Here is a 13,520-nt window from a genome sequence, read left to right on the forward strand (position 1 = left end):
AAGAGACGTGGTGCATCCAACTAGTTTTATCATGGTAATATAAGCAACCACAATAAATTTGCTTTATTAACAGTTTTATTATGGTTGTCTAGCTAGCTATAAGTGTGTTTTGAGTCGTAGCCTCTTGGTATTGTGTAATACTACAATAAAACCAGAGGTAATGGAAATACCGCAATAGAAGTTTAATAAAATGCAAGTAAAACCAACTGACTTTAGAATTGATACTTGGTTACTGAGGAAGAACTACGAGCCCTAATTACAAAAAGAGCCATCGACTCGAATTCAGTAATCTTCGAGGCATTACTCTCCTCGATTCTGCATACAAAATTCTTCCGCATCTTGTTTTATAGACTAAGGCCGTTGCAGGCGATTTTTCTTGGCCAATACCAGTGCGGTTTTCGAAATGGGCGCTCCAGGGCGGACCAAATGCTAACCTTGCGACAAATTATCGATTAATTTTGGAAACAAACTGTTGAGCATTTGAAAGCAACATTATCGAATTGTATCTACATTCGTTGTTCTACGTCAACCCAGCGATCGTGCCCCTACGCACAGACCTTTATACTTTTTATGCGAATTCTGCGTATTATTATGTTTCTTCCGCTTCCCGTGATCAGATCGTTACAAAGTTAATATAAAAATAAGCAGAAAAGCGTACAACCATACAGTTTACATTAGAAAACATTGACAATACTACGAATTCCGTTCAGTCCTACCTTGAATTGTTATCCATTTCTACTGTAATGATGCCAGAATTTGCAAAAACTTATATGTATAAATATTTTTTTCGAAGGAATGTAAAACTTTGATACACTGTTGTTGTAGCAAGATCAAGACAACGGTTCAAATACATACCTACACTGTGAAAAATAATGGCAAATAAACAAAATGGATTATTATTCACATTTCCGCTGTATGTATGCCGTTGTTGACTTTGCATTGCCACGGCCATTTATTTCTTTGGCAAAAGCAAAACTTTAGTTTGTTATTATACATACCCACTGTGTTGTTTCAGGCAAGTGCTTTCATCTTCATCGATCCGACAGTTTCGCTTACCAGAAGCGTTCTGGAGGCTATGAAAATCATCCAAGTGCAAGCCAATTTTAGTTTGATTGAGAATGGCTTGCTTTCGTGCTTGTTTATTTGGCTATTGAGTTGCTTTTATGTTTGTTAGAGAAGTGGGTAAGCTTCCTATGTTCTGCTGCAAATATTATAATAATAAACTACATGTTTTAACAAAATGGGATATAGAGTCTAGTATGGATCTATAATGCATTGATTCTGATGAACAAAAACAATAATATTGGTCTTCTGAAATAACGAAATTGATTATTTTTTTACGTACACTTACCGGTTTGCACCAGCCAGAACGTACATAAGAATGACGGGAAGGATTTTCACTGCAGGCGATTACTTACTTTGGCTTTTACTTACGCCAAGAAAGGCTCCTTGCGGATTCCAATCGAGAGCTTCTCTTTGTTTGCGCCTCTCCTCCACAAGATGTATCTGATTCACTGCCATCCTCGTTCCAGAATTTTCGCTGCTATTGTCCTGGGATGATGTATTTCGTAGAGATAGTGACGCAGTACGTTCCGTACGTGTACAGTGGAATGGATTTTCTGATTGACCGCAAAAGATTAGATTTTTTTGCGTGTAGTGTGGTATTAACATATCAAGAATTCAGGACCAAGGACCTAATCCAGTAGATTTTGTTTCATCTACGAAATTCAATTGTCTGTTATAACCATAATTGGATTTTTACAGTTCCCCGTAAATCATTTGTCAGCAGTGAATAAACTTGCAGTTATTACTAAAACAAGCGTAGATCTAACCCAGTGATGGCCAATCCGCGGCCCTCCGAGATGGTTCGTGCGGCCCGCGGACTGATTTGAAAGATGATGGACTTATGAGAATTTTTTTTAATGACATAGGGGTCACTCAGTTTAGTCGTAATGCTTCGTGCATGTTGTGGATTTGAATGCTTTCAAATGTAAATCTTGCAGTGATTCCTAAAAAAAATGGTTTCTGGTGTTGCATATTTCAAACTTTGTTATGTACATGAATGGTCAGAAATGGTTGCGGCCCGCGGCATTCATGGGCGATCTGATTTGGCCCGCATCATGCCTATGCTTGGGCACCACTGATCTAACCGAATTTTCACAATTTGATATTTTTATTTAATTCATGGTTAATGTATTATAGGATATATTGAATTCAATTCAAATTCACAATCAAATAATCTACGCACAGCGGGATAACATCGAAATCAATTAGTTTCGAATAAATGGTTATTGTCGAAGCACAAGCGCTCGACTTCTGGCTTTTCATCTCATGAGGTTCCATTGAAATAGGGACATATCTTGAAGGTCAATCAAACAGTATTAAATTCCCGAATTCACTCCATGTGTCCACAAAGGGAAATAGGGAATAGTAGTTACACGGTGGGTACGGAATAATGCCAACTCATCCCGTTCAATTACAACTCATTGATTGCAGGCTACGAAGCTGCTTGGGGACGCCTTGTTTGAATTGTGTTCGAATAGAACTGCAGCTGACACTTACCTACTTTCTAAGGGCGTGAGTGGTAACAGTTAGAATTTCAATTGGAATTTTCTCCCATTGTAATGGCATTGAGTCCAATTGTCTGCAGTGATTTTGAGCGGGAGTGAACTAAAGATATTGAAGTTAATGTGTGGTGCAGTTTATAAGCGTATAGTTTCTTTATTACTAGCATTTGATAACGACGGGGCTCTGTGTATACACTAAGCGAAGCAAAAATAGCACAACCCATCCTGGAATTAAACAGTTAAATTATTAAGCATCGTCTCAATGATTTGCTTCGTTTAACCGTTACTTTGAGCCCCAGAAATATCAAAAAAGGTGCAAAATAAAATTAACACCACTTACGTTTTCCTCTGAAATCAAATTTTATTTCTCAAAATTCATCATGTAGAAGTGGTTAATAATGTATGTAAGATACGGATAACTCATCAAATGCAATTTCATGGACAAAACCAATGTTTCAAGGCATGGGTGTAGCGACGGGGGCGGGTTTTGGGGGTTCAAACACCCCCCCCCCCCCCCCCCCCGGGAAGAAAATTTGTTTAACACTTTCAAGTTTGAAATTTCACAGTATAGCGAGCGCAGGGCCCGACAATGTTACCGTCAATTGCAAATTGTCCTTCGACAATGAAGCAATGAAGCTTCGGTTTCAACTGGAGCAACCCCACTTCGCTTTAAAACTGGGTTTAACCAGCTTCAGTAAAACGGACTTCACTTCACCATGACGATTGGTTTTAAAGTTTTTTACTTTTCTATCAAATATTCAGTAGAAGATCAGTAGCTTTTAACGCAAATGAACTGAATTTGAGTAACAATTGCTACAACACAACGTATAAAATATTTAACATAGTCAACATCGACAAATCGTGCCCGACCTTCAGTTGTCGTCATTTGAAACAATAATCAACTTCAGCATTCAACTATTTTATTATCTGAGAGTATGAAAAGATCGGTCAACTAGTCAATTTTCTACAGCGTTTTTCTGTGAGGCAATTTAATGTGGGACACCCTTTAACATCTCGTATTGTAAAACCTCCAACGTTGGTTTGTTCACTAAATATGCCCTTCGTCGTCTATATTGGCGGGGAGGGACGTTGCTAACTTCTTGTCAGCTTCTTCGGCTTCAGCTACGTCGCGACGCTTGCCGTGCAATGGCCATCGCTGATGTTTTGGCTGCGAACGAGATGCACAGAGAAGCACTCAGCAGGAAACCGCAAAGACAACCCAGAGGCTTATGGTGCCGCAGCTTAGCTAGTAACATCCGGGCTGTAGACGAGAACCTGTCTGGTAAAAGGTTCTCATGAAAGGCAGTAGAGATTTCTGATTTCATCTCTTTGTTCTGTTGGGCCAGAGGACATGGGCACATAAGAAAGAATGTAAGATTCAGAACACGGATAAGAAACCTTACTGCAACCCTGTGCCACGAGTCAACAGAGGCTGCCGACTAGCAGGAGAAAGAGACAGCCAGCTGCGCGGCGCGGTTGAAAACATCCCGAAGGGTGACATCGGAATCCACTTGGGACTTCAATGCGAAGAGTGACTCAAACAACGCAGACGTTGAATGCGTCATGGGACGTCATGGCCTAGGAGAGATGAGCGAAAACGGGGAGTTGTTTACAAAATTTTGACGTAATTAGCACATGGTCATTGGTGGACCGCTCTTTCCCTATAAACCAGCATATAAAGTCACGTGAGTTTCCCGCGACGGACCAAATCAACCACATCTGCATCAGCCAGAAATAGCGAAGGAGACTTCTTGATGTACGCAACAACCGGAGCGCTAATATTGCATCCGACCTTCACCTTGCTATGGCTGAGATACGATTACGTGTTGCACGTATCCAACGACGGAAGGAGAAAGTTGGATTACGACGTCCGCCGATTGAAGAATCCTGAGATGAAAAGGCCCTTTGTCGAACAACTTGAGTGCCGAGCCTCGGAGTTGCCACCTGGTGGAACCGTCAAAGAGCAATGGACCGGCATCAAGAACGTCTTCATTCCGACCAGTGACGAAGTCTTCGGCAAAGCGCGCATCGAGAGGCTAAGACAGTTGCTCGTCAACGATACGCCGCACTGGTAAGGGCTGTTAAACAAGTTTATAGGCGTGATAAGAGAGCTTGGCCTAACTCCATAGCCAAAGAAGAGGCCAATGATGATATTCATTTGTTGTATATTATTTCTCGTCGCCTTAGTAGTGCCAAGATGAATACTAAGATGCCGCTAAAGGATAGAGCTGGTTAGTTACTAACCGACTGTACAGAACAGCTTAAGTGATGGACTGAATATTTTGAACAACTCTTGCGAATTTCAAACGTCAGAGACTAGCAATACCAGCAGCACATGACATCAACATTGCGTCGCCTTTTTCTCGTCAACTGTAAGGAACATTACTGAACGAAAATCAGATAGCAATCAAAAGTATGAAATTTAACAGAGCTCCAGAAAGAGACTGCATTTTCGTCAAGATGCTCAAAGCATGTCCCATCTTTGTCAGCTCAGGTGATGCATCTGCTATACAGCTTTTCTGCTGGACATATTGGTTAAAGTCCCAGAAAATAAGTTCTAGCTGAATGCGGTAACTAGCGTGGCATTATGTTACTCTGTATCTTCGTAAAGTATTTTGCAAGGTAATCCTTAACCGGATCCAGGGGAAGATTGACGCTACTCTCCGACGCCAGTACTACTGTACGCCTGCAAAACATGGTGCGTTTCAGCGGAGACAACGCAAAAACTGTAAGTATTTGTTAATAGTTGCATGCGATATATCATTCGTGCCTGGTGACCTAATAACGCTGAATATCCAACGAGGAACTTCCTCGTCGATGTCTTCAACGGCCAAAACCAACAGGAAATTCGAGAATGGAGGTGGAAGTAGGTCGAACAGATTGAAGTGGATTGGAAACGAGCGAACGAGATCTGCAGAGATGCGCTCACCTGGAGTCCGCAAGGACAACGTAGAAAAGGCAGACCCAGAGGCTTGGGGCTTACTTACTTACTTATGTGTCCATGTCCGCCAGTCCGGCGGAACAAAGGGATGAAATCAGAGATCTCCACTGCTGACGTATGCACGTTGTCTCCACTGACACGCACCACGTTTCGCAGGCATACAACAGTACGGATTTAACGGTTGAATTAAAGATTCGGGTTTTCGTACGTTGAGTAATCTGGTTTGAGCACCAAATGTTTCGCAGACTTGCAAAGGCACCCCTGGCCATCCTGATCCGTGTGACTATATCAGTCTTGGTACCACCATCGGGCGTTGTTTGGCTACCAAGATATTGAAAGGTGTCTACCTGCTCAACTTGTTGTCCCGCTACTGTGAAGTTGGTGGAATTGTCAGTGTTCACTACCATAGACTTAGTTTTCGCTACATTGACTGTGAGACCTGCTGCCTGGGAGCTCCCGGATAGGTCGTCTAACTTGCTCTGCATATCGTTTCGGCGTTGTGCGAGCAAGACAATGCTGTCGGCTAGGTCGAGATCATTTAGCTGCTCCATCGTTAGAGGATTCCAAGGCAAGCCTCGATTTGGTCTACTGTCAATTGCTCCAACTAATATCTCATCCATAACGATGAGATGGACTAGCTTATCTGGAACTCTTCTACGCCTAAGTGCGCCCCAGATGTTTTCGTGATTGAGTCGATCGAACGCCTTTTCGAAGTCAACGAACACCAGCAGAAGAGAGTCCTGGAATTCGTTGATCTGCTCCAATATAATGCGGAGCGTTGTGAGAGGCTCAGGGCGTTGCAGCACTAAACACCGATATCCAGGCTATAGACGGAAATTTATCGTGGCGACAAGTGAAAGACATGTCAGGTAACCGTCGGCAGTGGAGTCATCCAGCCATTCTCCAACTAATATAGTGCTTACATGTGTCTTATATAATATTTAATACTAGCTATATGATTAATATCAATATGCTCTAGACTATAGCGAACGCAATTAAAAAAAATTACTCGGCTTAGGAAAGTGTGGTCAACTTTGAAAACTTCGATTTGTTTTCTATTAATTCTCTTTGGCTTCAATTTTCTATTCCATTCTTGCCAGCTGATAATTTTCCTTGGACAAAATTCGAAATTCACTCTTTTGGTTATTTTTTTTATTGTTGCTGTTTAATATGGTTTTAACCAGTTGGTCATTCACCATTTTGGTTATTTAATTATTGTTGTAAAAATAGTAAACGTAAACATGGGACAAGTGATTCCTTGGATCACTTTTCAAACGTCTGGTGCTAAAGAGTGAAAAGCAGCAAGTTAATCTGGGATGGACCCTTTCTTAATGAGAAAACCGAAAACTAGAGCAAAAGTGAAGCTTCTCTTAAAATATTAGCTTCAGTAGCTCACTACGTCAGCTACTAAAAGCTTTGCAGCTAGATATTTTCGAAAGGATGCGGGAATCGGAAATTAAAGTTTACTGTAAACATTTTATGTTGTAAGCTTTTGGTGTGAGTGTTCCGAAAGAATGGGGAAAGAAAAAATCTGTTCGGGAAGATACCGGAAACATAGTAAACCACTACCGATTGGGCTGGATTCGGGGATCAAGCGAACCGTAAAATGTAGCTTGACTTTAAAATATATATTCTACTTCTTGGAAAATTAGGGCGTGCTGGAAATGTTTTGCCTTCCCATAGAGAAAATTCCACAATGGAACCGAGTAACAAGAAGTTTAGTTCCTACCTAGTCCGAAGGCTAATGTTGCCCCGATGCGATGAGGTGGGAACCGATAGACGAGAGAACCATCTTTTGTGAAACGCGGGTTTAAAACCGATGCCAGGCAACCAAAACTGCTATCGACCTGCAGAAGAAAGAGTTTTCACACTCAGGAGCGCATAGTTTGACTTCAATAAATGAATGAATGATGAAGCACCTTTCATTTGTTGACCATTCTAGAAAGTCACATATAATGTCAATCCATTAAATTAAATACTTAGTAGGTAACTTGAAAATAGCTGTTTCAAAACAATAGCGCTTAATATAGACCATTTAGAAATTAAATGACTACTATAAATACAGATTCATAAAATTGGTAAATATTTCTATATTTAAAATATTCAACATTGGTATTGAATCATTGAAACTGATGCAAACTTTGAATAACATTGAACATTGAATAAGCGTCACGGAAAACAAAAATGCCCAATAAAGGATGAGCTAGTGCTCGATTGATTTAGAGTTAGAATGACGGTCGTGGCTACTGAGTGGATATGTTTTTCATTTCGTACTTTCAGTCATAAATAATCAAGTCGAAGTATGTACGTCGAAATGACAAATAGATTGATAAAACTACTGGAAAGCATTGCAAATGCACAAAAAATTATACTAAATTGGTCAAACGCAAATGTACGGTTTGCAGTCATGCAGTTGTTGTTCCCGATGTATGTGGTATATCATCGGCTACCCCTGGATGATGCATGCAACCTTCGGTTGCTACTTTGAAAACATGACAATAATTCCAATCCCAAGCTCAAAGGGATTTTCATTTTATTTTCATTCAATTCAAAAACATATGACATGCATCGTATTTTTTGTGCTTGGGTCTCAGCAGAGAGAGTGCAACACCACATAAAACATTATCGGATTGCTTTTTTGAACGAAATATTTGCATAAAAATGGTTAGATTACTGATTTTTAATTTTCTGAAATATTTTTTGAACGCTTTTGAACAACATGCCCCCTAACGTGCTCGGATATAAACAAAAGAAGACTGTATTGGCCTGGTAAATCAATTAATCGTAGGATGAATAACCTATTAAATTGCTTATCACAAAAATACTGGAAGATTAGGTTGAAAACTCCGGACTTTCGAATGCAGTTGAATTTAAAATCAAAGTAGAAATTGGACTAGAAACTAGACTTGGGACTGGGCTAGAAATTAGAATTGAATTGGACTTCAAATAGGACATCAAATCAGACTTGAATTTGAAGCTTGAAGCTTTATTTCAAATAGAACTGCAAATTGGACTTAAAATTGGTTTTGAAATTAAACTTGAATTTCAAGCAATTTATACTGAAAGTTTAAAATAAAAATCGGACTTAAAAGAGAATTTGAAGATTTTTTTGGAAATTTAATTTGAAATTAAAAATGTGGTAGGCATTAAATTGGATTTATATTGGACTTATCGTTGGACTTCTTTTGAAATGACATTTGTGGACCAAAAGATGGTCCAACCACGACGACATTGCCCTACTAATAGGTTTAAGGAATTACTTTTAACACTATTTTAAGTTAATATTTAAGTATTTTATAGCTTTAAGAAAATAATAGCAGCAGCATATATCAATTAGCTTTCCGATCGCTTACAATGTACAATGTTTACATATTTCATACTGTGCCCTATTTGACCGATCCTCGGGCGACAATCCCTCAAATGACAATGGGTGTAGCCTGACGATCAGTGGTGTAGGTTGTCAGTGGTGCTAGATGTGCATTTCGACGGGGCGTAATCAACACTCCCCCCCCCGGAATGCGCGAAGGCTCCTGATGAAGTGTATTCCTTCCTACGCCTACGTCGAGGACCGCCAGAGACACCGCTGGTCGCTCGTAGATGCCGCCGGATGCGGTTTGCACTGTCGCCTTTCTCACCTGGCTGTCTGGAGCCAGACACGTAGCGATGACACGACCTTTCAGCCAACAATTTCGAGGAAGCTTCGAATCAACAGTGATCACCAAATCTCCGATCATAATCGGATTCACCGGAGTGAACCACTTGGTCCTACGAGTAATCGTAGGCAGATAGTCTCGAACCCACTGCTTGCAGAAGGTGTCTGCTAACACCTGCGAATGTCTCCAGCTGTTCCTGAGTGGGACAGGGCTATCGTCCAGAGTGACCCAGGATTTCAAACCATTAGCTGACCCTAACAGCAAGTGGTTGGGCGTCAATACCCCATGATCGCCTCCATCCACAGGAATGTTGGTCAGTGGGCGAGAGTTTACGATGTTCTCGATCTCTATTAAAGTGTTTTCAAGACTTCGTGTGTTGGATGTCTGCTCGTCTGCACGGCTTCGAGGTTCTGCTTTACACTGCGGATTAAACGTTTCCACGCTCCACCCATGTGAGGTGTGATGGGAGGATTGAAAGACTATTCCATATTGCTCGAGACGAACTCGCTCTTCAGGGCGTCGTGGTCGGTTTTCGCTGTTGCGCTCTGCAACTCCTTGCTAGCAGCTCGGAAGTTAGTTCCTCGATCACTGTAGATCATCGCAGGAATTCCCCTCCTAACCATGATATTTCGGATAGCCATAACGCAGGATTCAGTTGTCAGTGTGTAAGCGATCTGCAGGTGAATGGCACGAGTGGTTAAGCAGGTGGCGATAACTTCCCACCGTTTCTCTATATGTGTTCCACTTGACACCGATATCGGACCGAAGTAATCGATTCCCATGTGCGTGAAGGGTCGACTGAATGCGGCCAGCCGAGCTGGAGGAAGGTCTCCCATTGCTGGAGGGTGTCGCTTAACGAGAAGGATTTTGCACATCTGACAGTCTTTCCGGATCTGGCGATACGCTGCTTTCAGGCGAGGAATGCGGTAGCGTTGGAGTATTTCGTTGATCACTGTTTCGTGGTTCTGGTGGTTGAACCTTTCATGAACTGATGAGATGATGAGGCGGGTAACATGATGATCCCGCGGAAGAATCACTGGTTCAGCTGCATCTCTAGCGATGAATGCGCATGCTTTCGTGCGACCTTTGACACGTAGTACACCATTTTCATCTAGGAATGCACACCACTGATAGAGTAAACTAGATCTAGGAATCGTTTTCACTGTATTCGACAACGAACGATTCTTTGCGAGGATGGCGGTTTCCTCTGCGAAGGCAGTTAACTGTGCACAGCGGTACAGGTGATTTTCTGCGTCGATGAAGTCCTGTTTCTGCAACGGCCCAAGTACTCGTGGCATCCCATAGCAGCTACGTTTGAGATTGTTGATGTACCGTAGAACATATTCCGTTACGCGTAGCAGCTTGGACCACTTCGAGAAGTTTTGTGTACGAATTGGCGGATCACTGGGTAAACTGTGAAGTTCTTCGAAGTTCTTCTTCCGTCGTTTTCCCAGAAAACTGATCCACCGGCCAATCTTCTTCCTTGTGACGTAGGAATTCCGGCTAGATCAGGCGCTCGCTTCCATTTCGTCCCTTCGTCGGCAACGTTGTTTCGTCGGCACCCATCGCCACTCAACTACATCTGTCGTTTCGAGGATTTCGCTAATGCGGAATGCTACAAACTGGTTAAACCGCCGAATGGTTCGAATTTGTCCAGAACGTTCGCTGACTAACGTGGATCGAAAGCGATTTCAATATCGAATCCGCAAGACGCACGCCGATGACTGCTGCTTGCAATTCGGAACGGGGAATAGATAAAAACTTAAGCGGCGCGACTCTTGTTTTGGCGCCGACCAACGCACATTCGACGGTCTCGTTATTCTCAAATCGAAGGTATACCGTAGCTGCAAATCCTTTCTCGCTTGCATCGACGAATGTATGCATCTGCACTACGGAATCTACGGGCGTTAGCGGACGATAACAGCGCGGAACCTCAATCGTTGCGATCTGTGGGAATACTGCCAGCCACAAATATCCATTTGTCGTACTGGGGGTCCTCAATTGGATCATCCCAGCCAACCGTCGTTCGCCAGACCTCCTGAAGCAACACCTTCAGAAACATCAATATGTGTGCGATGAGCCCCAGTGGATCAAACACCATCATCAGCGTACGAAGAACCTCTCTTTTCGTTGGTCGACGGTTCCGTATCATGAGCCGAAACCTTGTAGGTAAAGCAGTCCTTCGAGGTATCCCACCACATCCCGAGCACCTTTTCGGTGGCGCGTTCATCGCCGATGTCAAGGTTTTTCTCCTTGGTGGTTTTTTCACTAATCGCGGCCAACACACTATCAGAGTTCGATATCCAGTTCCGCATTTCGAAGCCGGCTGAAAAGTGAATTCTTTTCACGTCCTGCACCAGCTGGATTGCTTCTTCCACGGATTCAACGCTCACGAGTATGTCGTCCACATAGTGACGCTTGACTATTGCATCAACCGCTTCCGGATAATCCCGCTCGAACCGCTTTGCTTTACTATTTTTCACGTACTGCGCTGTGCTTGATGAACAACAGGCTCCGAAGGTCATCACCTGTACTACGAAAATACTCGGCTGCGTCGCACGATCGTCGTCTTTCCAGAAGAAACGCAGGCAGTGCTGGTCCTCTACCCGCATCAGTACCTGGTGGAACATCACCAGCACGGAAAAAAGCGTCAGCTGGTCAGGTCCCTTCAGTAGAAAGGTATTGAGCGACACTCGGTGGACGGTGGCCGCTGCATCCCACATCAGTCTCATCTTACCGGGTTTGTTTGAGTTGAGGACCGGAAAGATCGGAAGATACCACACGCGAGATCTGGAAATCTGGAGTTCTTCTGGGTTTAACTTCCTGACGTAGCCCTTGCTAACGTGGTCGTCGATCTTCGACCGTATCGCCTCGGCCAGCGCATGATCCTTCTTCATATGATTTTCTAAGCATCTTCACCGCTTCAGCGCCATGGCTTCACTGTCCGGAAGCCGAACATTATCGTATTTCCAGAGGAGGGCGGATTCGTATCGGCCGGTGCTTGTCCGACGAGTATGAGTTTCTAGGAGCATTTGTGCTCGTTAATCCTCCTGCGACATCAATAGGTTATCCGGCTTCACAACCCCGAGGCTATCGAGCGAGAAGTATGATTTCACCATCTTGTGTAGATCCTCATCGGAAACTCTGTTGCATTCGCAGCTTTTTACGCTGTGGTAATTCACGTACCGTTCAGCTTTCTTCGCGTTGGAGCAATTTCCGAACACCATCCACCCTAATCGTGTTTTGACAGCGATAGGTTCGTTGTCGTGACTCTTGACGGCATGGCCAAGCATAGCGTGATCTAGACCGAGGAGAATTCGAGGACTGATGTCGTTATACGATTCAAGAGGCAACCTTTCCAGGTAAGGATACCTCTTCTGAAGTTCCGGAAGTAGCAGCGTTTGCGGACGAATTTGCAGGGAGGACATAGTGTACACTCATAGTGAGCTATGCATAGCGGAGATCTGCAGGTTGACCTGTAGAAACTGCGACATTTTCTGTGTTTCGCCGGTCCACCTTAGGTATAATGATCTTATCGGTCCTTGCACGCCCAACTCATCAGCGAGGCTTTGCTCTATTAGAGTGAGCTCGGATCCATCATCAACGAACGCGTAGGTGCGTATCGTTTTTGTAGGTCCATACAGCATCACCGGAACGATTCGAAACATAATCTCTGACTGACCTTGGTGAATGTTGGTGAATGTTGACCTGTTCTCGGTTCCGTATTAGCGTTGGGATAGCTGGCAACAACGGATCATGCAAGCAGTCGAAACCCTGCGGAACAAATGGATGAGAATTTCTGCACAATCCGTTGCTCCACAACATGCAGAAACACGAAGCTCCGAGATCTGAACACTTTTGAAACTATGAGAAGACTTCACAGAAATGAAAATTTAGCGGATTTTGCGTAAGCTCTGGAAGACCAACAGGGAATTTTTTCTGTCTCACCAAGCATCTGTAAGATGGAAAAATATATACTTGACATTCTTTTCAAAGGAACCATGGTTGTGTTGATTCAAAATTTCGTAAAATTCGGGTATAGTCCCAATTAACTCAATTTCCATATGCTACGTGTACTTGTATAACGCGCGTTATACAATTACCCGCGTTATACAAATATCGAGTGTAAATTAGTCACACAACTGGAATTGAAATCGTACTTGAAGTTGTACTTGAAAGCATTTAAAATTGTATATATTGAATTCAAATTGCATGCAATTAATTGATTATCGTAAAAACAGTGGCAGGTGAAATTAAAAACCCCGGATTTTTGGGTAACAGAAATTGTTTTCTTTCATATTAAATTTTAAAGAGAACGTATAACACGTGTTCCAGTGTGTCCTAGCCTGGATAGGCCCG

General features: G+C 42.8%; 1 protein-coding gene across 1 annotated transcript; it reads right to left on the reverse strand.

The window, feature by feature from the left end:
- Nucleotides 1-8,924: 8,924 nt before the first annotated feature.
- LOC128739901 (uncharacterized) lies at nucleotides 8,925-10,459 on the reverse strand. Its single transcript, XM_053835403.1, has 2 exons — nucleotides 9,662-10,459; nucleotides 8,925-9,581 (listed from the first exon to the last, which is right to left on the reverse strand). Exons 1-2 carry the CDS (start codon nucleotides 10,457-10,459, stop codon nucleotides 8,925-8,927), a joined length of 1,455 nt encoding a protein of 484 aa, XP_053691378.1.
- Nucleotides 10,460-13,520: the final 3,061 nt, after the last annotated feature.

Source organism: Sabethes cyaneus, chromosome 3, assembly GCF_943734655.1.
Source record: "Sabethes cyaneus chromosome 3, idSabCyanKW18_F2, whole genome shotgun sequence".
In the NCBI taxonomy this organism is placed as follows: domain Eukaryota; kingdom Metazoa; phylum Arthropoda; class Insecta; order Diptera; family Culicidae; genus Sabethes; species Sabethes cyaneus.

Bases quoted from the DNA above. Each gene is read 5' to 3' on its own strand.
- LOC128739901 (XM_053835403.1), bottom strand. From the start codon at position 10,459: ATGCCACGAGTACTTGGGCCGTTGCAGAAACAGGACTTCATCGACGCA. The intron at 9,582-9,661 runs GTCTCGAGCAAT...TTTAATCCGCAG, and splicing joins ACGCCCTGAAGAGCGAGTTC to TGTAAAGCAGAACCTCGAAG.